Source organism: Typopeltis vanoorti, chromosome 9 (assembly GCF_054136105.1).
Source record: "Typopeltis vanoorti isolate ZY-2024b chromosome 9, IOZ_Tvanoo_1.0, whole genome shotgun sequence".
Taxonomy (NCBI): Eukaryota; Metazoa; Arthropoda; class Arachnida; order Uropygi; family Thelyphonidae; genus Typopeltis; species Typopeltis vanoorti.
In genome coordinates this window covers 65899259-65922650 of record NC_143557.1, presented here as the reverse complement: position 1 = coordinate 65922650, position 23392 = coordinate 65899259, and the positions used below count along the sequence as shown (strand labels likewise).

At 35.9% G+C, this 23392-nt stretch overlaps 1 protein-coding gene across 1 annotated transcript in view; it reads right to left on the bottom strand.

The window, feature by feature from the left end:
* The window catches only part of RabGGTa (Rab geranylgeranyltransferase subunit alpha), a 268975-nt gene that overhangs the window by 245103 nt on the left and 480 nt on the right, over positions 1–23392 (bottom strand). Inside the window, exon 2 of the mRNA XM_090397695.1 lies at positions 2249–2359. Within this exon, the coding sequence (XP_090253821.1) occupies positions 2249–2359 (111 nt within the window). The remainder of the gene's footprint in view (positions 1–2248; positions 2360–23392) is intronic.

The following is a 23392-nucleotide window of genomic DNA, read 5'->3' as shown; positions in this document are numbered from 1 at the left end:
TCTTATTCCTTGCCTCTTCTCTCCATGTGAATTTGTGCACATTTTTATGATGGAACATGGTGTTAGTAATAACCAGTCCATGTCCTGAGCAGAAATCCAACAGGTATTTGCCATTATTATTAGCTTTGCTCTTTTCTCCAAATTTTCCCAAAACATTTTTGTATGTCTGACAATCACTTCCTACTCTGCTATTTAGATCCCCAACAAGGACCAACTTTTCCTTTTTCATTGTGTCAATAGCTTTCTCTAGAGCCTCAAAAAATTCCTCCACTTCCACCTTAGTAGAACATTCTGTGGGACCATAGGCGCAAATGTCTTATTGTCCAGTTCCCCATTCTCATATTAGCCCAAATCACTCTACTTGACACTGCCTGCCATTCAAGAAGATGAAGCCTCGTATTTTGTGTTGAATACTATGTTATTCCTTCGTTTATTTGATTGTCATTGCCTGAATATAACATTTGGTATTTATTGCTCAGAAAGATCTCACCAGTTTTTGTCTTTTTTTTTGTTTCGGTCACCCCTATTATGCCGATCTGGTACTTATCCAATTCCTCCGCTAGCTCCATTTCTTTGCCATTCAGGCTTCTTACGTTAATAGTACCGATCTTTAACTCTGGTGATGTTGAGTTGGGGTGTGTTTTCAGATTTGTTCCAGTAGCTGACTTTTTGCTGTTCACCCTGGTTCCCTGGCGAAAACAACAGGGGCCTTGTTTAACCGGGCAACGTCCCAGCCGGCATGAAATTTTGTCATGTTGTACCATCATTTCGTATTTTGGTTTAACCAACAGGAATACAATTTGATCGGCTAAATCCCAAATTGCCAGCCCATCCTCGTTTGTTCAGTATCTGGGTAGATACCCAACAGGGTGCACCACGAGAAGGTGAGGAATGGACATTAGGTCAGAAGCCCTGGTCGGTTCTCTGCATTCCTTTAAAGGCTATGTGGAGGTCTCCTCTCAGTCATACAGCTTTGACCCTTAAGCACCCATTTGTTACTTATTAATTAATTAATTTAAAATATCTAACAAAACAAAAGTTACTGTAGAAAGTTTTTTTTTACTCGGTTACGAAGTAAATTATACTTGACAAGAAATTATATTCTTGTTTAATCCTTTAACCAAGTGGAAGCATATAAAGTATCTTCACAACTAGAATGTTTGTGTATAGAGGCTGTTGACTTCAATTCAACAGCCTTAGTATCCCATAACACAAAGCACACTTCCTTTCAGAAGTGTATTTACTATGCATTATATGCTCCTGTCTTATTTAATGTTCTTGTATTCCATATCTGAAAATCATAATCCAATAGTCATTTGAGGATTCTTCTTCTTTCCAGGTTCCTTAACAAGTAGTTTTCTGGAAATGAGTTGTCAGGACCATATAGACAATCCAGGCAAATGTCTACATGGTCCACAGCTTCTTATTCAGATATTCAGATCAGCCCTAAGAGAAAACAAGATCCATGTCAGAGGTTCCCTCATCTACTACCTGGAGGATGTACCTGGTAGGTTGTAGCCCCCCCCCCCCCTTGGAATACTGTTCTCACATTTGGGATGGTGCACCTAAGACTTCTCTAAAAATTTTTATGCAGAGCAGAAGAGAGTGAAAGTAGATGGCCAGCTTCCACATTGTGTATCTTCTACTGATATTTCCAAGATCAATGTATAGGCAGAATCAACATCTATTATGCTCTCCACTTCTACTAAAGGAACATGAGCAGCAGCTGCCCAACATTTTTTTACAGTTGAACTGCAGCTCACTGAACCTGTTACACCATCTTTTTTTTTATCTACCTCAGTTCTGTGGACTAGCCTTTCCAATGAAACAGCCCAAGGACTACAAACCTCCAGCTCTTCAAGCCCACACACACACAGCATTTATTTGCTACAGGCAGTCTCTCGTGTGTGGATATGATATAAAACTGATATGAAGTCAATAGTCTCTGTATACAAATAGCCTACTCATGAAGATACATCAAGCAAAAATTTTATTTGCTTACACTTGGATAAACAATTAAATAATAATATAATTTCTTATCAAGTATAACTTACTTTGAAACAATACAAAACATGGCTCTCACCCAATGAAAAACTGGGATAATAGCAGCAGCAATAATAATAATAACTGCTAATAAAAACAACGTATGAACTGATAGATGTTTTAACCTACAATAAACAAACTGTGAAACAATAGGCAGCAAGGGTATACATACCTGTATGTAAACTTTATAAACAAAAAACCTCACCTTCTGAAATGCAGCTTCTGTAGCAGCCTTAAAAATCTTCAACTTTTTTTCTCTCTCCTTTTTCTTAGCCTCCTGTTGCTCTTCAGTAGTTTTTACTTTCAAACGACCATGCTAATATAAAGGACATAAAAATTATTTGCCCACATTCTTTCCAAATTTTATATCACTTTTTTTTATTGAAAAAAAGAAAAGCTAGAAATGAATCTAGAAAATATTAATACCATGTGGGCTCATTCAGGTGCTATTTCCAATTCAGAAGTTGGTAGCCATGGTTCTCAACTTCTTCCTATTTTGTACATCACTAAAAATTTGGATGATATTCTGCCTGTGCAATTCTTCTTCCCTTAGCATATAGTTAAGAATTTAATTTCCCTATTTCTGATCTCATTCAGTAAGTTTATTTTTTTGTTTATTCTTACAAGCATTTGTAATGTTCTCTACCCAGCTAATCTGCATAATTTTTCTTAGGACTGCATCTCCAGATCATCAGTCTTTTTTTTTTTTTCTATTCCAATCATTCATGTTTCTGAGGTATACATTAATGTGAAATAGACACAGAAATTATCAATTCCATTCCAGTATTTAAATCGACATTCCTGTTAGTATTTGTTTCACTCTGAAAAAGACTATTTTAGGTATTCACATTCTCCTTTTTATTTCTTGTGTACATTTTCCAACACAAGTGATCAAATTCCCAGATATTTAAATCTCTCCTATGCAGTTTATGTTTTTATTTATCCCTTTATTAGTTATTAGCACTGCCTTTGTTTTAAAGGTATCTGTTTTGTTATCAGACCAAATTTATTATTATTATAGAGGCACATCCACGAAATCCAAAGACTCATTGCAGAAGACCAAAACTATCCACACAATCTATCCTACCTCTCCTTCAACCCCATTAACAGACAAAGTACTCCCGACTGACTCTGGCAACAAATTCCATTCATTCACAACTCCCCAAGCAAAACATCTAGTTATGACACCCCTACTAACCATACCTTTATTCAACTTCCAGAGATGAACCCCCCCCCCCACCACCCATTGTTCTGGTCCCTCTAGCCTAGTGCTGAAACATTTCTCCTGCATCAATCCTATAAAACCCTTTAAGCAACTTAAATGTTTCTATCATATCCCCTCTTTTTCTCTTATCACCCAACTTCTGCAATCCACACACCTTCAATCTATCCTCATAGGGAACAACATTCCCTATGAGGATCAGACTTGAGCATAATCCAGATGTGGGTGTATCAAGGCCTTATAAAGAGGAATAGCAACTTCCTTCTCTCTACTTGTTAATGTCTTCTTCAATAGCTAAGTAATCTTATTGGTTACCTTAGCAACTTTAGCAATGTCCTCTAAACTTTAACTCTGTCTACCCCCCCCCCAAATCTCTAGCTTCATCTATTTCTTGGAGTACAATAGCTTTGGGAAAAATAGATTACAGCTCGTAATCTATTATTCCCAAAATGCATAACTTTACATTTCTCCACAATAAACTGACAGCCTATTTAAATCATCATCAGCAAGCTCTCCACATCGCCTTGATTAACTATTACTCTACCTAATTTTGTATCATCAGCAAACAACTGAATATTTCCTTTCAGGTTATTTATGTACAAATTTATTAAACAGCAATGGTAACAGCACTGATTGCAGCACACACCAGTAGTCACCTGTTTTCACCTTGATTCTACCCCTCTATATACCACTTTTTGATAACTGTCCAGCAGCCACCCTCTTATCTATTTAAAACAGTGTCATTTACATCCCCATTTGTTCTAATTTGCATAACAGAGTTAAATGCTTTTGCAAAATTCAACAGAATCATCATGTAGCTATTTCCTTTATCCAACTCAGCTGTTACTCTATTATAAAAAGTTAGTAAATTACTAAGGAATGGCCGGCCCTTCACAAAGCCATATGTTGACCCTCATACAGTATCATATTTTTATCTACCATGACCAATTTTTCTAGTACCACCATTCCTGAGATACTGATTGGTCTATAATTTTCTACTGCAGCCTTAGAACCACCTTTATGCAAGGGAATTATTTTGACCTCTTTCCAATCCCTTGGATCTCTACTAGAGGTGAGACTTAGATTAAAGAGCCTAGTCAGAGGCATTGCCATTTCCCTTACACATTCTTGCAAAACCCTAGCTGATATCCCATCTAATCCCACAGCTGTATTTACATTAAGATTCTGCAATATCCTAAGAACCTCCAATTCATCTACCTCTGTTTCCACATCAGTGTCTATCACATATGTTAAAGCAGTAACCTCACTAAGATGATGTACCCTTGCAATGTGATCACTCAGTAACTCGACTATTTAATCTGCTTCTGTCACTTCATGACCATCATCACTCATTAAGATTAATCTTCCTTGCCACATAACAAAAGAACTCTTTGGGATTTCTTTGGCCTGCTTGGCAAGATTCTTCTCATAATCTGATTTTGCCTTCCTTGCCATCTGGTCATCTTTCTTGCCTGAACCTTGTATTGTTTGTGAGTTTGCTGGTCACCTTTTTCCTTTATATACCCTCCAGTATATAAATTTGGAAGTGTATAATGCTATGCATTATACACTTCCAAATATACTTCGTAGTGGAAGGGCCACTACCCAGACTAGTGGGTAGTGGCCCTTCCACTAGCCAGACTAGTGGGTAGTGGATTGAAAATCTTCAATAAAGATTTTCAATCTTTATTGAAGTGTCATGAATGAGAGCCAGGCCAGAAGAAATACCAATATTAGTACTGCAGAAGTCATATATTACCCAACACACAAGTAATGAAAAGGTGTATCACCTGATTATTAAAATAATCTGGATTATTATTTTTTTTATTTTTTTTTTTTGGAGAGAAGTTAAAGATTTCAAAAAATTATATTCTTGGTTTAATCTACCTTGGTATCCCTTCAGGGTTAGGCTCCCACTAATGACATTTGATAATTCAAGCGCCTCGCCTCCGTAGCGCAATTGGAAGAACAATGGTACAGTGCGTCCTTTGATTGGAATAGGCCTAAGTTCAATTCTCGTTGCGACGGGAGGAATCTTTATCTGGACGATTTCAATTGAAGGTGAGTTAGCCGATCTCATACAGAAGTAGCAGGGTTTTTTCTCCCGGAAACTCGGGTTTTTCATCCTGCATACAGACAAATCGGCCCTTCAGAACACACGCAATTTACAGACAAAAAATACTAGTTGTGGTAGTGGTGGAGGTGGGCGGTAGATGGCGTTGATAGAGATGATTCATAGTAGAGGTTCGGTGTAGTGGTTGAGACAGTTGTAGGTGTTGTCCTCCCGCGATTAGTCTTCGGACTCCTTGGAGGTATCATGAATAATAATAATAATGTTCATCTATGGGGCTGCTTCCTTCCTAGGGAGTAGAAAGGTGCTGCTCAGTGGAGGGCCTTTGTATGTCACTGAGTGGAGCCACTGCTGAGTTTCCTATCTTGAAGTGATTCAGGTCAGGAGTGATGAGTTTAGTAGTGATCATTTAGGGTCACTCAGTGAGATTAAGCGTGATCTTGTTGATCAGTCAGAGTTTTTGGAGAGTATTCCCACACTTTAACATACTTCAATAAAGGTTGAAACTACTCTGGGTAGTGACCATTCTCATAATGCATAGCATTATACACTTGTGAAAGGGAATGTGTTTTGCATTATGGAGTACTGAAGCAAGTGATGTAAATCAAATGCCTTAGTATCTGTCTTGAGAATACTTCACATGTAATATGAAATATCCTCAAGATAATCTTTAATTTATAGTATAAGTTTATCATGAAAAAAGACTAGATGTTGTAAAAATGCATCAAATGCTCTTTCAAAATCTATAAAGCAAAGGAAGACCTATTTCATGAAGCAACTGATCTCTTTATACATCATTATAAGGTTTAATTCTGCATCACATATACTATAAATTAAATGTTTCTGAATCCATACTATTCTTCAGCTGTTATTTTATTTGTCAGATTTTGGTATCTTTCCCATATTTTCTAAGAAATAATTTTGAAGTACTGCTCATTAAACCATGTTCTGCAATCTGAATATTCAACAAATTTTGTTTCTTTTTTTTCCCTCCCGATATTGGGATGACTGATAGTTTCATAGTTTTGGGCGAGATATGATTACTCGCATATTAAATTAAAAATGTTTCTTATTGGAACAATATCTTGCAATGAACATTTGTAATGACTTTCAGCTTCCTAGCATTTTGAAGTGCAGAAAGAAACAGCCCAAAATTTTTAAATATTAATAATTATTATATTAATAATAAAAATATTAATTAATATTTTTAATAATAATTTTTATTAATAGCAAATTGGTTGATTAAAGCTTCAGCTGAATTATTTATGGAAATTTTTGGACTAGACTTTTCCCTAAGCTCCTATGATAGCAATTAACGGTATGGTATGCATATACTAAACTTGATGCCTGTGTTGTAAAAATTTTATGTATTTCTTATGTTCTTTGTAGTTGATAGCTAAAGAATGGCCATGTCTAGTCACAATATATATAATTATGTCCCATCTCCTAAGACATAGCTTAAAAGGTGTTTGTAACATAGATAGATAAACACAATGTATACACAAAAAAAAAAAGTTTATGGCTAATATGAAATCATTAAATATTTAGAACATAACTGTCATTTGTTAGTGATATACTAAGCAAATTCAGAAATACAGAACATAAAGTGGATTTCATGTTTTATATTTTTAAACTTTTCATTTGTAACTAAATCTAGACCTTTAACTTTTCTTTGTGATTTCTTACTTTTTTGGTTACAATTTTGGTCATTATTTGTTTATGGAAAATGCTGCCTGTGTAACCTTGTGGCAATGTTTCTGTTTCCATAATACTAGAGTGCTGGAATTTTTTAGCTACTTTTTGAGTTAATCAATCTTAGCATAGCAAATGGGATTAGGATCTTTCCTTCTGGGAACTTTAGTTATTAAATTCACAACTTGGAAAACTTGACCACAGAACTCGCACTTTTTCACACAATAAACCAATTAGGGTTTAGGATGACTAAGAGTGGGTGCAAGCTACCTACCAATTTCCAACAGATAGGATTAAAAGAGTTTCACCTACTTCCTTTGGGGAATAAAAAGCATTATAGAATTTATTTATATTTTATTGTTTTTAGATCTACTCTACTGTTCAATTATATAGCTGTTTAATATTTCTCCCAATATTCTAGGTTAGCTGTCTTCAAAAGGTACATCCCTTTTTTCTCATTTTTATGCATTTCAGTTGTTTATTCATTTTCTTTCCTGTCCTTAATGTATTTTACAAATTGTCTAGTTTTCAATCTCTTGATATTTACCATTCAATGAAGTTTTTTCTTCGCTTCAAACCTTCCTCCTTAATGTGCTAGGTTTAATGGCCTGCCACAGCCAAGTTACTTGGCTTCATAAATCTAATAAGTCCTCAGATAGGGAAAGTAATCCTATCATAATAGTTTGCTGTCTCTCAAATGATTCTCAGGCCAGTTCATCTGTTTTTTTTTTTTGGTTTTTTTAAGTTTCTAGTTTCTGGGAAGGAAAAAACCTTTCCACCTCTATATGCAGCCCCTAACTCTTGAAAAGTCCATATGAAAATGTTTCACATCCTGGCAGTGGTGGACTGGCCAGGGTGTCAGCTAGTCCGATGGCAAGTGGGCCCCTGAAACATTAGACAATATGTTAAAAATGTTAATGACCTTTTAGTAGCTTGAAAATATAATAAAAGTTCCAATATTATTACTGTATGCAACTAAAATTTATATTGTATTACTATTTTAATAAAACAATTTTAATAAAATCATTTTTTGAGGATACTTTATATTTAAGAACATAATAAATAACTCTGAAAAAATAATTCTGATTCGGGTTGTGTAAGGCCAATGCATACATTATATAGGCTTGGATCTTTAATACTGCGACTGCACAATGAAGCTTAGCTGGGAATCCCGGCCTGGGATTGTGATGTGCAGCAGAGTCAACTTTGTATCGAGCTACTGCATACACTGCAAAGACAGCATGTATTGTTTGTTGTGTTGGCCTCAGTTTGAGTGTGCTTCATCAGCTCTTCACCTCATCCTCGCTGCGTTTTGTGTGTTTTATAAAAGGTATGTATTTAATTAATATTTTTATATAATGTGGCCCTATGCCCTTTAATTTAAATATAATGTATTTTCTCTCAATGTATAAAATTAGTATAAAAATACTAGATAGTAAATAGTAAATATATTTAAGCTGCATTGTGTGTACTAAAAATTCTGGCATCCACAGACTTCATGAATGGCATATGATAATCTTTATGAACTTTATAGTCATCTGCACACTATCAGTTGCTCAAGTCCAATGTGAGAGGACATTTTCAAAGCTAAAAATCATAAAGACAAGGCTAAGAAATTCACTGTCAGAGGAGAACTTGGAATCATACATGTTGCTAACCACTGAAAAGGAATTGTTAGATAATTGGATGCAGAAGCAATTATTGATAGATTCACATAATCATCTAGTGAATTCAAACAATTTCTCTTAATATAGTAGACTGCATGAAATATGCTTTTGAACTACCTGTTAACTTGTAAAATGTTCAGTATAAGCAAACTATTTAAAAATATCCACCATTTATTTAAAATTTTAAAAAAATAATTTAAAAATTCAATTATAACAATCTGTATTTACATTCAGTATCTACTGTACACTGCCAGTAATATGTACAATATATGTATACTGTAATTACTGAAAAATATACATTTATTTTGCAAAAAGTTTAATTGTACATATTTTCCACTTATATATTTTTTGAAAATTGTATTTATTTCTTATAAAAATTAAAGATGGCCTTATAGATGTGGTTAGGCCCCCCTTTGTCTCCTGGCAACCAATATTTTTAGACCCAGTATGCCTCTGCATCCTGGATAGAATCAGAACCCAGGTCTTTCCAACCACTGTTACTGACTGAACTATCCTGGAAGCTCAATCCTTGGTCTCCTCCCACCTTGTTTTTAAATTAATTTCATCAATCATCCATTGCATTTTTCTTTCTTTCTTGTCCTCTGAAAGTATTAGATATTGATGTTCTGTGCATTACTTCCTTCCTTGAAATCATTACATCTTTATAACATCTGCTTCACTGCTCTCATTTTTCAGTTGACCATTTTCGCAAATTAATTCAATTTTATTTAATAAAGCAAGGTATGCAATCTGGAAGAAGAAGAAGGTATTATGGAAGAAGCACGAGATGAGTGATTATAACAACCAGTTGCATAAGAAGTACAAAGAGCAGGCAAGGAAGGTGACTCACTTGATAAGGGTAGCAAAAGTGCAGCATGAGCAGCAGTTAGCTAATGTAGCTAAAAAAAAAAAAATCCTAGGGAATTGTTTCAATATGTGTCCAATAGAAGAAAGAATGATTATAGAAGTATGACACTGCTTGGTGAAAATGGAGGAATGATAACTGCTGCAGAGGATTTAGTTGAGGTATTCAATGAGCAATTTATAAAGGTATTTCATTCTTGTGAATGTGATTATCATGCAGAACTTGAATGCAGTGGGAAAGGAGGAGGAACTGTTAATAAGTTATTAAGTTATGAAGAATTTAATAAACTTGATGTAAATAAGGCTTGATGTAAGACTTGATAATATTTCACATGTTTTGAGGAAATGTTCTGGGAAGTTAACAACAGCTTTTACATATCATTTGAATGAGTCTTGAACTGGGCCGAGTTCCAAAGGAACGGAAAGAGGGTAAAACTGTTCCTATACAGGGAGGTGTTAAGACTGGAGCTTTGAATTATAGGCCAGTCTGTGTGTCTGGAGTTGTGGTTAAGGTATTAGAAAGGTTAGTTAGGATCAAGATTCAGAATTGGGTTGACAACAGAAAAATAGTCTTTGATGGCCAGCATGAGTTTGTTAAAGGAAGAATGTGTTTTAGCAATCTGTTTACTTATTATAAAAAAGTGACAAATGTATTGGGATAAGGGGTGATGCACACACGGTGATATATTTAGATTTTGCAAAGGCCTCTGATAAATTGCCACATAACAAGTTGGTAATTAAATTGGAATAGATGAGGCTAAGTAGATTAGTATGCTGGATTGGAGACTGGCTGTCTGATAGGTGTCAGCGAGTTGTCTTCAGAGGAGCGATATCCCATAAGAGGAAAGTTACTAGTGGTGTACCCCAAATGTCTGTTTTTCATCCATTGCTGTTTAACTTGTATGTAAATGACAGTGGGAGAGGTCTAAATAGTGTTATGCAGTTGTTTGCAGATGATGCAAAGTTGGGGAGAGCTATCATGGGTAGAGTGCATGCTGTGGCTTTGCAAGAGGACTTGAATACATGGCTGAATGGGTAAATGAGTGGGGGTTATTAATTGAATGTTGCAAATATAAGGTTTTGAAATTTAGGAAGCAGAGATGGAATGTAGAGTACATAACTGGTGGAAATATCTTAAAAGAGGTAGAGGAGATGAGAGATCTGGGAGTGATTGTGGACAAAGATGCAAAATTTCAAGGACATATTGCTAAAATTGTGAGGTCAGCACAGTGGATAATGGGAATGATGCAGAGGGCACTGACTTGTAGAAGTAATGAAGTTATGGTTCCCTTGTGGCATGGCTTTGATCAGGTAACATATGGATTACTGTGCATAGATTTGCTCATCTGGTTTTCAAACAGATGAAGATGTATTGGAAAAAGGTCCAGAGATGATTGACTAAGGTGATTTTTGGTCTCTGGAATACTGAGTATAGTATGAAGACAGATTAAGAAAATGCAATTTGCAGAAATTGTTGGATAGGAGGAAGAGAGGAGATATGATTGAGATATAAATACTGTTAAGGAGTTATTACCAGATTAATGTGGAATTATCTCCTTATCATTACCTATTCTATTCAAACCATGAGAGGTTTGAATAGAATGGTTGAAGATAGGGAGAGAGCAAGAGGTCATCCCTGGAAGCTGTATAAGGAGAGTATAAGCAGGGGGGGAGGGGGGAGGAGCAGGATTTTTGCATGGAGATTAGTGAGTGATTGGAATGCATAGCCCAAGAGTGTGGTGAGTGCAGAGGTAGGCATGGTATGATAAACTGTGCATAACACTAGGACTTCCCACAATGAGTCTTTTGACTTCATAATAACAAAGAATTAAATAAATTTAAATGAAATTAAATTTTTTTAATATTAAAAAATTAAATAATTAGCTTTGAATGAAACTGAATTAATTTTTTTAAATTAAATAATTAAATAAATTATATATAAATAAATATTAGTAATAAATGATAAATAATAAAAGTAGCAATAAAGTAATTTAATTATGAATTTAATAAGTAATTAAGGGATGCTCTTGTTTTAGTAATGTAGCTGCCTTTTACAACACGGTAAAAAGAGAAATGGATGAAGGTAAGGAATGTACTGTCATTTTTTTAGGATTTTTCAAATGCATGTGACAGGGTGTCCTATGACAAGTTGGCTTTTAAGTTGCAATGTATAAGTTATACCACCTCTCTATCTTTCATGAGATGGATATCAGAAAAATACTCAACAGCCTTGATACTAACAAGTTTGCTGCCATTAATGGCATCCATTAGGTATAAAGTCGGTATTCCAGAAAAACTAACACCCATCTTGTATTGCCTGTACAAACTGTCATACTCGTTTATTCAACAGCTTAGAAGAAATCTTTTATCCAGCCTGTTTCCAAAAAGAATAAAAGTCATCAATGGCCAACCAACTGCTTCACTATATTGGAGACTTGCCAATTAGTAATCACCAATATGAATTCCACCATTCTTGCTCCACAGTAGATCTCCTAGCTATGCACCTTTGGATACAAGCCGTGAAAAAGTTTGGAGAAATTCAAGTGATCACTCTTGATATTTCCACGGCAATTAATCAATCTGGCATTGTAGCCTTCTCGCTACTACCATCATGAGCTCCTCCTCCTATCCTTTGGGAGTGGATCACCAGCTTCCTCTCCAGTCATTCACTGCAGGTTATAATGGATGGTTTCTCTCATCAGATTTCCATATCAATACTGGAGTACCCCAGGGTACTGTGCTTTCACCTATACATCAATGATCTTTTCACTCTCTTTCTCTCTGGCATCCAATCCTATTCATAGCTTTGCTGATGACAGTACTATCCATTCCTCTTCTTATTTTACAAAACCTTGAAGTTCTCTTGGATAACTCAAACTTCAAGATCTTCTATAACTAATGTCACCAAAATGCAATCCTGTTTCATTTCCAGGAAGAAAGATCATGCTTCACTCTTCCTCACGTTTGACAATATTTTGCTCACTAACCACTAGACACTTTCTTGGGTTGACTTTTGCCTCTTGGCACAAACATGTCATGTCCATAGCTTCTCAGCCTGGAAAAAGCTCGGCATTCTTTTTTTGTTCTAAACAATGCTTCTCTTTTGCTCAACTCCTGACACTTTATAAATCTCAAATAAACCCAATCTCAGAATACTGTCTCTCACATTTTAGATGGTTCACCTAAAACCTCTCTCTCAGAATGTTTGACTGTATTCAGAAGAAAGCTATTCACTTAATAGATGCCCCCTTCTCTCACTGATCCCTTAACTCACTTCCCATAGATTATGCTTGGTTGACACATTATGTCTTTTCTAGACTTCAATATCACTTCTCCATTTTCCTCTAATTACATACAAACATCAGCAACTGCTCACCATCTCTGTACAATTCAGCTTTAAACTCATCATACAAATTTCTTATTTCATATACCTCTGTTCTTTGGAGAAGCCTTCTCCCATAATGTTTTCCCCAATGATTACAATCCACAGCGCTTAAAAAAAAACAGATCAAAACATTTTTTTCTTCTCTCTTTTCACTTTCCCACACACAGTACTGCCATATCATCTGATTTAAAAAAAAAAAAAATGTACATGCCAGCATTGCAGCAAAAATGTACTAGTCCTTACATTTTCCTTGCTTTTCATGATATGGACCAAAACAATACCACATGAAGTAATGCTATGTTATACTATCACCTCCAAACTTCATCACTAGAATAACATGCTCAGATAAAAGCATTTTCCAGCCATCACACAAACTTGTCCATCAAAATCAAGACACACAGACCTCACAGTATGAATTATCTATGTCTTAGTTCATACTAATCAGTCCTACAAGCTAAAGCTACTCAAAAATTCATGGAATATAGCTCTCCACTGCATAAAGGCAGTGATAAGACTGTAGCTTCAAATTATAGGCCAGTCTGTATATCTGGAGATTGGTGAGAAGTAGGATACAGAAATGGGTTGATAACAGCAGTATTCTCTATGGTTATCAGCATGGGTTTGTTAAGAGGGAGATCATGTTTCACTAACTTACTTATGTACTATAACAAGGTGTCAAATACCTTGGACAGAGGAGATGCATATACAGTGGCGTACTTGGATTTTGCAAAGGCTTTTGATAGACTACCACATAACAAGCTCTTAAATAAATTGAAACAGATGGGATTGGATAACAGACTTCTTTGTTGGATCAGTGACTGCTGTCAGATAGGTATCAGAAAGTTGTATATGAGGGTGCAGTATCTCGAAAGAGAAAGGTCATCACCAGTGGTGTGCGCATGGGTCAATTTTGGGGCCATTGTTGTTCAATTTGTATATTAATGATATTGGGTCGGGTTTAACTAGTGATATCCAGCTGTCTGCAGATGATGCAAAACTGGGGAAAGCAATGCACAGTCAGGCTGATGTTAAAGCCTTACAAGAGGACTTGAATAGATTGCATGAATAGGCAGGTAAGTGGAACTATCAGTTCAATGTTGTCAAGTGTAAGGTTTTGAGATATGGTAAGCAACGATGGGATGCCAAGTATACACTTGGTGGGGAAACTTTAACAGAAGTAGAGGAGATAAGAGATCTAGGAATGATGGTGGACAAAAACCTTGTTTTTGTCCACCACAGGGACCACATTGCACAAGTTGTGAAGACATCACATCACATCGAATAATGGCAATGATGCAGAGAACCCTGACATGCAGAAATAGAGGTTATGATTCCATTGTATAAGGCCTTGATCAGGCCTCTTATGGATTATTGTGCACAGATTTGGTCGCCAAGTTTCATGGTGACAAGAATATGTTGGAAAAGGTACAGAGAAGATTCACAAAGGTAGTCAGTGGTCTTTGGACGAGGATAGATTGAGAGAATGTAAGTTGTAGAGCCTCGTGAATAGGAGGAAGAGGGAGGATATGATTGAGACATATAAGCTGGTCAGGGGTTGTTATCAGGTAGACATGGAAGAGATTTTTCATAGAATGGGAGAGGGGAGTAGAACAAGAGGCCATTGCTGGAAACTGTATAAGGAGGGTGGGTGTAAGCAAAGGAGTGAGAAGCAGGTTCTTTGCATGGAGGGTGGTTGGTGAGTGGAATGCATTGCTTGAGTGTGTTGTGATGTGGGCACATAGAATCAGTTTAAATGCAGTTGGATGAGCATTGTATGCAATAGTAAGTACCTCCCACAATGAGTCTCTGACTCCATGGAAGTCAAATGTTGATAACAATAATATATATATCATAGAAATACATGGAAATGTATATGGCTGCTGACATTTCCAAACATAACTTCTCTGGAGTCTGATGGTAAGATGAGTCACTTCAAGTAGCAGTAGCTCTGGTGCCAGCATTTTCATATGACCACCTACCAGCTCATAACTTGAGCTTGGTATCATCTATTGACCACTCCTTTTTTTTTTTTTTTTTTTTTAACATGGATTGATTTAGGAATGCCCATTTGCTGTCAATTAAGCACATAGAAACATTTTCTCCAAAAAACATCCAACTATCAGTCCATCCCCCACTAACATGCTATTTAATAATTCCTCTGTGTATATATATATATGATATAGGAAATAACCTGAAAGGGAATATTCAGTTGTTTGTTGATGATCCAAAATTAGGTAGAGTAATAGGTAATCAAGACATAAGAGACTGAAATGCCTTCTGAACAAACCACTAACCTCCTTTATAAGAAACAAAATTTGCATACTGAGTAGTTATATTCCTTTTCCTGCAATAAAGGAATGTCTCATAACTTTAGGTAAGCTAGAGTGCATGTTTTTTTCTTTACATCTTCATTATTATGAAGATGTATGGGCAACTTCATGAAGTCTGAAGACTATGTGGGAGAAACAAACTATCTACACAATCATAGGTCTCCTTGAACCCATTAGCAGATAAGGCACTCACAACTGACTCTGTAAACCCATTCCAGTCATTCACAACTCTCCAAGCAAAAAAATCTAACCCTCACACCCCTACTAACTACACCCTTATTCAACTTCCAAGTTCTTGACCCCTTGTTCCTCCCCCCCCCCCTCCAGCCAAGTGCTGAAACATTTCCCCTGCATCAATCCTATAAAACTCTTTGAGCAATTTAAATGTTTAAATGCAAGTTCTCCATATCGTCTTGATTACCTTACTCTACCTAATTTTGGATCATCAACAAACAACTGAATATTCCCTTTCAGGTTATTTCCTATATCATTTATACACAAATTAAACAGCAATGGTCCCAGCACCGAACCGGCACACCACTAGTCACCTGTTTTCGCCTCATTTCTGACCCTCCATATACCACTTTTGAATATCTGTCCAGCAGCCACTCTCTTATCCACATAACTAGTGTCACATCATCGCTATTTGTTCTAAGTTGTATAATAGAGTTCCATGTGGAACTCTGTCAAATGCCTTTGCAAAATCCAGCAGAATCATCACATAACCATTTTCATTATCCAACTCAGCTGTTACTCATCATAAAACGTTAGAAAATTACAAAGCCACAATCGACCTTTCATAAAGCCATGTTGCCTCTCATACAGTATCATATTATACTACTTTACCACCATTCCTAAGATACTGATTGGTCTATAATTTGCTACTGTGGTCTTAGAACCTCCCTTATGCAAGGGAATTATTTTGCCTTCTTTCCATTCCCTTGGAACTCTAGCAGAGCTGAGACTTAATTAAAGAGCTTAGTTAGAGGCACTGCCAGTTTCCTTGCACATTCTCTCAAAACCTAAGCTGACATCCTATCTAATCCCACAGCTGTATTTACATTGAGATTCTGCAATATCCTAAAAACCTCCAATTCATCCACCTCTTTATTGTACAATGAAACCTGTGGAGAATTCATGACTAAACAAACATACATAATAACCACAGTAATAAGTTTTAATAAGTAAATATTTCATCCTAAGTATCTTAGGACATCGTCAGTAGAGTTAATTCAAACAATACTAGGAATAACATACAGTTAGGGTGCATGATTACAATGGAATCCCAATATGCATGCAGTAGCATGTTATAGAATTAAATTAAAATATATCTGGAGGGAAAAAAACAACACCAGATTACATTAAAATAAGAAAACATATATAAAAATTATTTTACACAATTTTGTATGACAATTTCCCATACTTTAGGAATAGCAAGAACGTCATTACAGTTTAGATTTGATCTGTGAGGTAGGGCTTCAGCACTTTCTTTATATAAACATTCATGTTTATATAAAGATCTATGTAGAAGTTTGGTCTTTTCCCAATGGATCTTATGGTTTGGGTTTTCAACTCTGTTGTGTGAGGCCAGATTTCTGCGGTTTGATAAGATGGATACGGTCTTGATGTTCCGAAATGCATTTATGAATTTCACGCAAAAATAAAAGACATTCAACTGTTGGAAACTGACATGATAATTAGCTTCGACATTGTCTCCCTCTTCTCTAATATTCCCCATAAGGAAACGGTAGACTTGTTAACTCAAAAATTTCCATCTGATATTGCTGAATTATTCAAATCTGTTATTACATCTGGTTACTTCACTTGGAAAGAAAAAATTTACAAGCAAGAGGAAGGAACAGCAATGGGATCTCCCTTATCACCAAATTTAGCAAAGCCGTTTGTAGAATACCTTGAAGAAAAAATTTTCATGTTTAAGCCCAAACCAAAAATTTGGCTATGATATGTCGATGACGTCTTTGCTGTCTGGGGTCATTCCGAACAAGTACACCTTTTTCTAGATAAAATAAACCTTCTTCATCCTCGCATCAAATTTACACTAGAAAAAGAATCTCCATAGGGTATCTCCTTTCTGGATTTACACATCCAACGAAAAGAGGATGGTTCCATCTCCACTTCTGTCTATTGCAAGCTGACATTTTCAGCTCGCTACATTCACAATTCTTCTGCTCACCATCCATCTCAAAAATTTGGCATCTTTAAATCATTAGTAACCAGAGCACACAGATTCTGCTCCTCTGAAGAATCTCTAAACCAAGAATTGAAAATAATCAAAATTACAGCCATACAAAATGGATACAATCTTAAAACAACTCAAAAAAATCATCATTCACTTCCCCACACATCAACTAGACAAGAACAAGCCCATAGAATTCCCATACCTTATGTCAAAGGCATCTCCAAACATCTTTCAAAAATTATGAAGAAATATAAACTTGCTACTACCTACAAACCAATCAACCAGATCTATAACTTGTTACCTTCTCCTAAAGAAAAACTCTCACCTCTGATGCTACCTGGCATGTACGAGGGTCCATGCTCCTGTAAATTGTCTTACTATGGACAGACAGGTAGATCTGTTCATAAACACATTTCAAACATCAAGACCATATCTGTCTTATCAAACCGCAGAAATCTGGCCTTGCACAACATAGAGTTGAAAACCCAAACCATAAGATCCATTGGGAAAAGACCAAACTTCTATATAGATCTTTATATAAACATGAACGTTTATATAAAAAAGTGATGAAGCCCTACTTCACAGACTAAATCTAAACTGTAATGACGTTCTTGCTATTCCTAGAGTATGGGAAATTGTCATACAAAATTGTAAAATAATTTTTATATATGTTATCTTATTTTAATGTAATCTTTTTTTTTTTCCCCTCCAGACATATTTTAATTTAATTCTATAACATGTTACTGCACACATATTGGGATTCTATTGTAATCATGCACCCTAACTGTATATTATTCCTAGTATTATTTGAATTAACTGTACTAACGATGTCCTAAGATACTTAGGATGAAATATTTACTTATTAAAACTTATTACTGTGGTTATTACCTGTGTTTGTTTAGTCATCCATCTTTGTTCTCACATTAGTGTCTGTCACATGTTACAGCAGTAACCTCACTTGGATGATACACCCTTGCAAAGTGATCAGTCACTAACACAACTGTTTTATCCACTTCTGTCGCCTCGTGACCATCAGCACTTGTTAAGTTAATCTTCCATAGTCATTCTTCTTCTTCTTATTTGCCACATAACAAAAGAACTCTTTGGGATTGCCTTTGGCCTGTTCAGCTAGATTCTTCTCATAATCTGATTTTGTCTTCCTTGCCATGCTGGTCACCTTTCTCTTTACAGGGTGTTCGGGATAAATTTGACATATTTATAATTAATTATATTTTTCCGTAAGTTACATGTATTAACACACACTTCTCTTCATTTTAAAGTTTGGACCCTTCTTCATTCATATACAAGATGTCAGAAAGGATGGATAGCTGGAACCCACCTGAATCATGGAAGAGAATAACTTGTATCATGATGATTCGTGCCCGCCATCAAAATAAGGATATTACGACTGCTGCCCAATGCTCCCTGAATACAGTAAAAACAATCAGGCATGAACTAGAGACTTGCAATGGTGACTACGAGGATGTAGCAAGAAGAAAGATCCCTAGCAGACGATCTGATTGCGTTCGTACAGCAGAATTCCTTGCAAATCTGCAGGAACAGGTGTTGAAGAACCCTGGCATTGGAATTCGGGCTTTGTTCGTGGAGTTGCTAACTGTAGTCAAGCCCTGGATAACAAGGGTAGCCAATGGTAGGCCGTATGTATGGCAGCAGGATTCGGCCCCTTGCCACACCTCTGGGAAAAGTCAAAAATGGTTGTCTGAAAATTTCTACGACTTCACCAGTCCAAATGTTTGGCCTCCAAACTCCCCAGACCTTAACCCCATGGATTATTTTGTATGGGACGCAGTTGAAAAAGACACCAATCGCACTTCCAGTAATACAAAAGCCCAGTTAATGGATAAAATTAAAACAGTTTTTGCGGCCCTTCCCAGGGAGACTGTAGCATCAGCTTGTTCGAGGTTCCGAAGCAGAATTGAAGCTGTGATCGATGCTAATGGTGGTTATTTTGAGTAAATCTTGTTGATAGTATTGTAATTAACTCTGCCTGTAATGTTTTTTTGTCAATTCATTAAATTTAATAGATACAAAGAAGATTTTCTTTTTCCTTACAAAACTGTCAAATTTATCCCGAACACCCTGTATATACCCTCCACAGCATTTTCTTCTTCTGCAGCTCATGCTTAATGATATTACTTATCTAACTCCTATCTGATTAATCCTCCTTACCTTAGGTATATAATTTAATATTGCTTCCTCTAGATAACCCTTAAATATATCCCATACACTATTAACATCCTTACCCTGCAGTGTGTTTTATGCCATGGCACAGATTTGTGTTCTTCCTAAGCTTGTCATAATCACCTGCCTTGTAGTTCCACATATACCCATATAACATGAGGAATACTTCTTGACAGAATATTCCTCATGTTATACAATCTTCCAAGGGTAAGAACACATGGTCACTTTAGCTCTTCTGATCCTATGACCCAGGTCCAATACTCTCACACCCCTAGTCCCCTCCAACACATGCTGCCTTGCGTAATTATCTCTCAGTAGGTGTATAAATTCCATTTCCTTCCAGTCTATACGCCATAGTTGAAGTCCCCCATAATAATCACTCGACCTGTACTAATTTGCCAATGCAAGTCTTCCCCTGGAACTCTACCAGAGCTGAGAATTAAATTAAGGAGCCTAATCAGAGGCATTGCCAGTTCCCTTGCACATTTTCGCAAAACCTGAGCTGAAATCTCATCTAATCCTACAGTTGTATTTATATTAAGATTCTGCAATATCCTAAGAACCTTCAATCCATCCACCTCTGTTCCCACATTAGTGTCTGTCACATATGTTAAAGAAGTAACATTGGTTCAAAGCATTGGTAACAAAGCAGTAATAACATAGGTGATTAAATTCAAGAAGTATAACGGGCATTATGTGAATAATAGCTAATCCAGTACTCCTCTGATGAGCCTCTGACTCCATGGAGATGCCAGAGAAAATAATAATATATACATCACTTAATGTCCAAATTCTCTCTTTAGGAAATTTCAGCTGTGCAATAATACACAATACTTACTAGATGCTTAAGGCCCAGAGACTGCAAGGATTAGTTTCCATGACAATAATTTTCAGGAAAACATGGTTAGTCTTCTGCCTAAAGATATATTTCTGGGTGTAAATTCTGTGTTCTCCTCACCAGTTTGCATGGTGATGGGGAGGAGGAAAAACCCTGCCACCTGTATGAAACCAGACTGATCTTCAAATGAAAAGCACTGATAAAGGTTCCTTGCATCCTACAGAGAGGATTCAAACCCAGGTCTTCCTAACCAAAGGGCATTGTCAAGACTGACAGAGCTACATGGGCTCTTTTTTGTTTACATTGAGAATATCAACGAAGTATTGACAAAACTTAAGCCTATTAAATTTAATTTCATAACCTATCACATGCTATTCTTTTTCTTTCCAAGCCAACAGATGTCAGCACTATGAAATGCTAAGGCAAATTAATTCAGTTAGAACACAGAAAGTAATCAGTATGAAAAACTTAAATTATTTGAACGCTAATTGGAAGGAGTAAACAGCATAAACAAACTGTGTTTAATGCATATTTCTCCACTACAAGGAATTCTGTTTTACCGACTATGCTTTTTGCTTGGAATGTGGTGAAAAGGGAAAATTGGTTGCCAGAGCAAGATGTGAGTGATTGCTGGTGAATAAGTTCAAGAAGTATAATAGGCATTATGTGAAAATGGCTAGTACAGTACTCCTCTGATAAACCTCTGACTCCATGGAGATGTCAGAGAAAATAATATACACATCATTTAATATCTAAATTCTTTTAATTTATTTAATATAAATTAAAATATAAAATTTATTTAATATAAATTAAAATAGCACAAATAACAACTATTTGTACTATATTAAATAGCTTTAATATAGCACAAAATTAATGAAGTAAAAACAGTTTGCAGGCATGAAAATTCATTTGGAAACCTTAGAGGGCCTTCTGTTAACAAGGTTCCAAACATTCGACCACACTTTCCAGTTTTGAGATAATGACTCTCTCTTCTTGGGTGGGGGAAGAGATGCTCAAAAACCCTTAAAAATCACAAAGATATCCAAACTGACTCTGAAATCATCAAGACTGTATAAGCAATAATACTCTTTACTGCATTTCTGACAAGGGAACTGACTAATATGCATCCAGTATTACAAAGCTCCAGTTCAAGTATACTTTCCACTATATCAGAAATGGAATTATCTAAAGTTCTTCAAATGAACTGAAACGATGTATATCACATTTTTATTATCAGCAAAAGGAGCTTCCCTTTGGAAAGAATTAAAATAAGATATCTAAAGATCTTAGGTCTTAAAAGATGACCATCACACTTTTATCTAAAGCAAAACACTCTTACCATAAATGCAATGAGCAACATTACTGTTTACACTAGGGTAGAAACATATGCCGGCCTAGTTGGCCCAGTGGTTAGCGGTTGGAGAGCGTATCCGCTCTCCAACCAAAAGGTTGTGGGTTCTAATCCCGCAGCGACATGGATGTTTATGCCCTCCCTCGATGAGTTCTTGGACTCCCTAGAGGTATCACGTAATAATAATAATAATAATAATAATAATATATATATAAGCACTGGACCTAAGCACCTATTTCAGAATGAAACATGCTTACATTCCTGTCATCATGCATAGCCTACACTGCTATTATAAGTCAGCCACACATATTTATAGAGTTGACTATATATATATATATATCCATTCATTGTCAATAGCATGTAGAGGAGTACACATTCTTTGAAGAGAAGTTATCAAATACCATATCAGTAGACTGCCCTGTTCATGACATTGCTAAAAGAGTGAATCACTCCAAATTACCTGTAAGCAATGTTACCTGTCAATGGAAATGTGAAAGTACAACCAAAGCTGAGAAACACACACAGGAAGACCTAGAAAGCTAACATCTGGCAATCAAAAAAATACTTAGAAAGGTTGGTTCAGAGATCTTGACAGCATAATGAGAAATAATCAACTAGGAGTTTAAAGAAACTACAGGGATTCAGATTAGCAGTGTATATAAAGAGCTACACAGTCTTGGTTTCTATAGAACGGTAGCTGCAAATAAGCTAATTACCAATATAATCAATAAGTAATCAGCAACACTGACTACATGATATAAAGAACATCTTGGTTGGCCAATAGAACATTACAAGTCTCTGAAATCACACTTTCACAGCTAGATGAAGGAGTACAGATATGGCATGAATATACCCATTGACTCAAGAATGCCCTAAGAATGAATACATGCATCCTCCCAGCTGTGAAATTTAATGACAGAATTGTTTCACCTGGTATGGACATAGAAACCTTCAGCTACAGTACCTGGAAGGATGAACATCAAAGAATGTGCAATACTTCTTAATAAAGCAATGCTTCTTCCATTGCAGCAGTTTTATGGAACCAACTTAATCTCTTTCAACACAACAATGTACATCATACTAAGCTTGTCATAATCACTTTCCCTGTAGAGTTCTGACCTTAATAATACCAGACAAAAATATCAGATATGAACCAGATAAGTGCATTCTACTTTACATGGGCGGATCATGATGTAGAAAAAATGGTCCTAAAAATCTGACTCATTGTAGTTAAATGGTGGATGGTAAAGGCAGAAAGTTCAAACTGAAGGAGGACCCATACCGAAAACTGAGATGTGTATAATTTAAGTTTCTCTGAAATATAGTGTGCTGTCTCAATACTTATTTCAACATGTTATTTTAAAATGCTATATACTATTTAAATAACTTTAGATAATGTTCTGCTCTGTGAAAGATATCTTCAACTGTTTTTATGCAAAAAAGAAAAATAAAATAGAAATTAGGTAAAATATCCTGATGATATGTTTGTTACTCTGATGTATGTTAATAAAATCATCCAATGTGTGT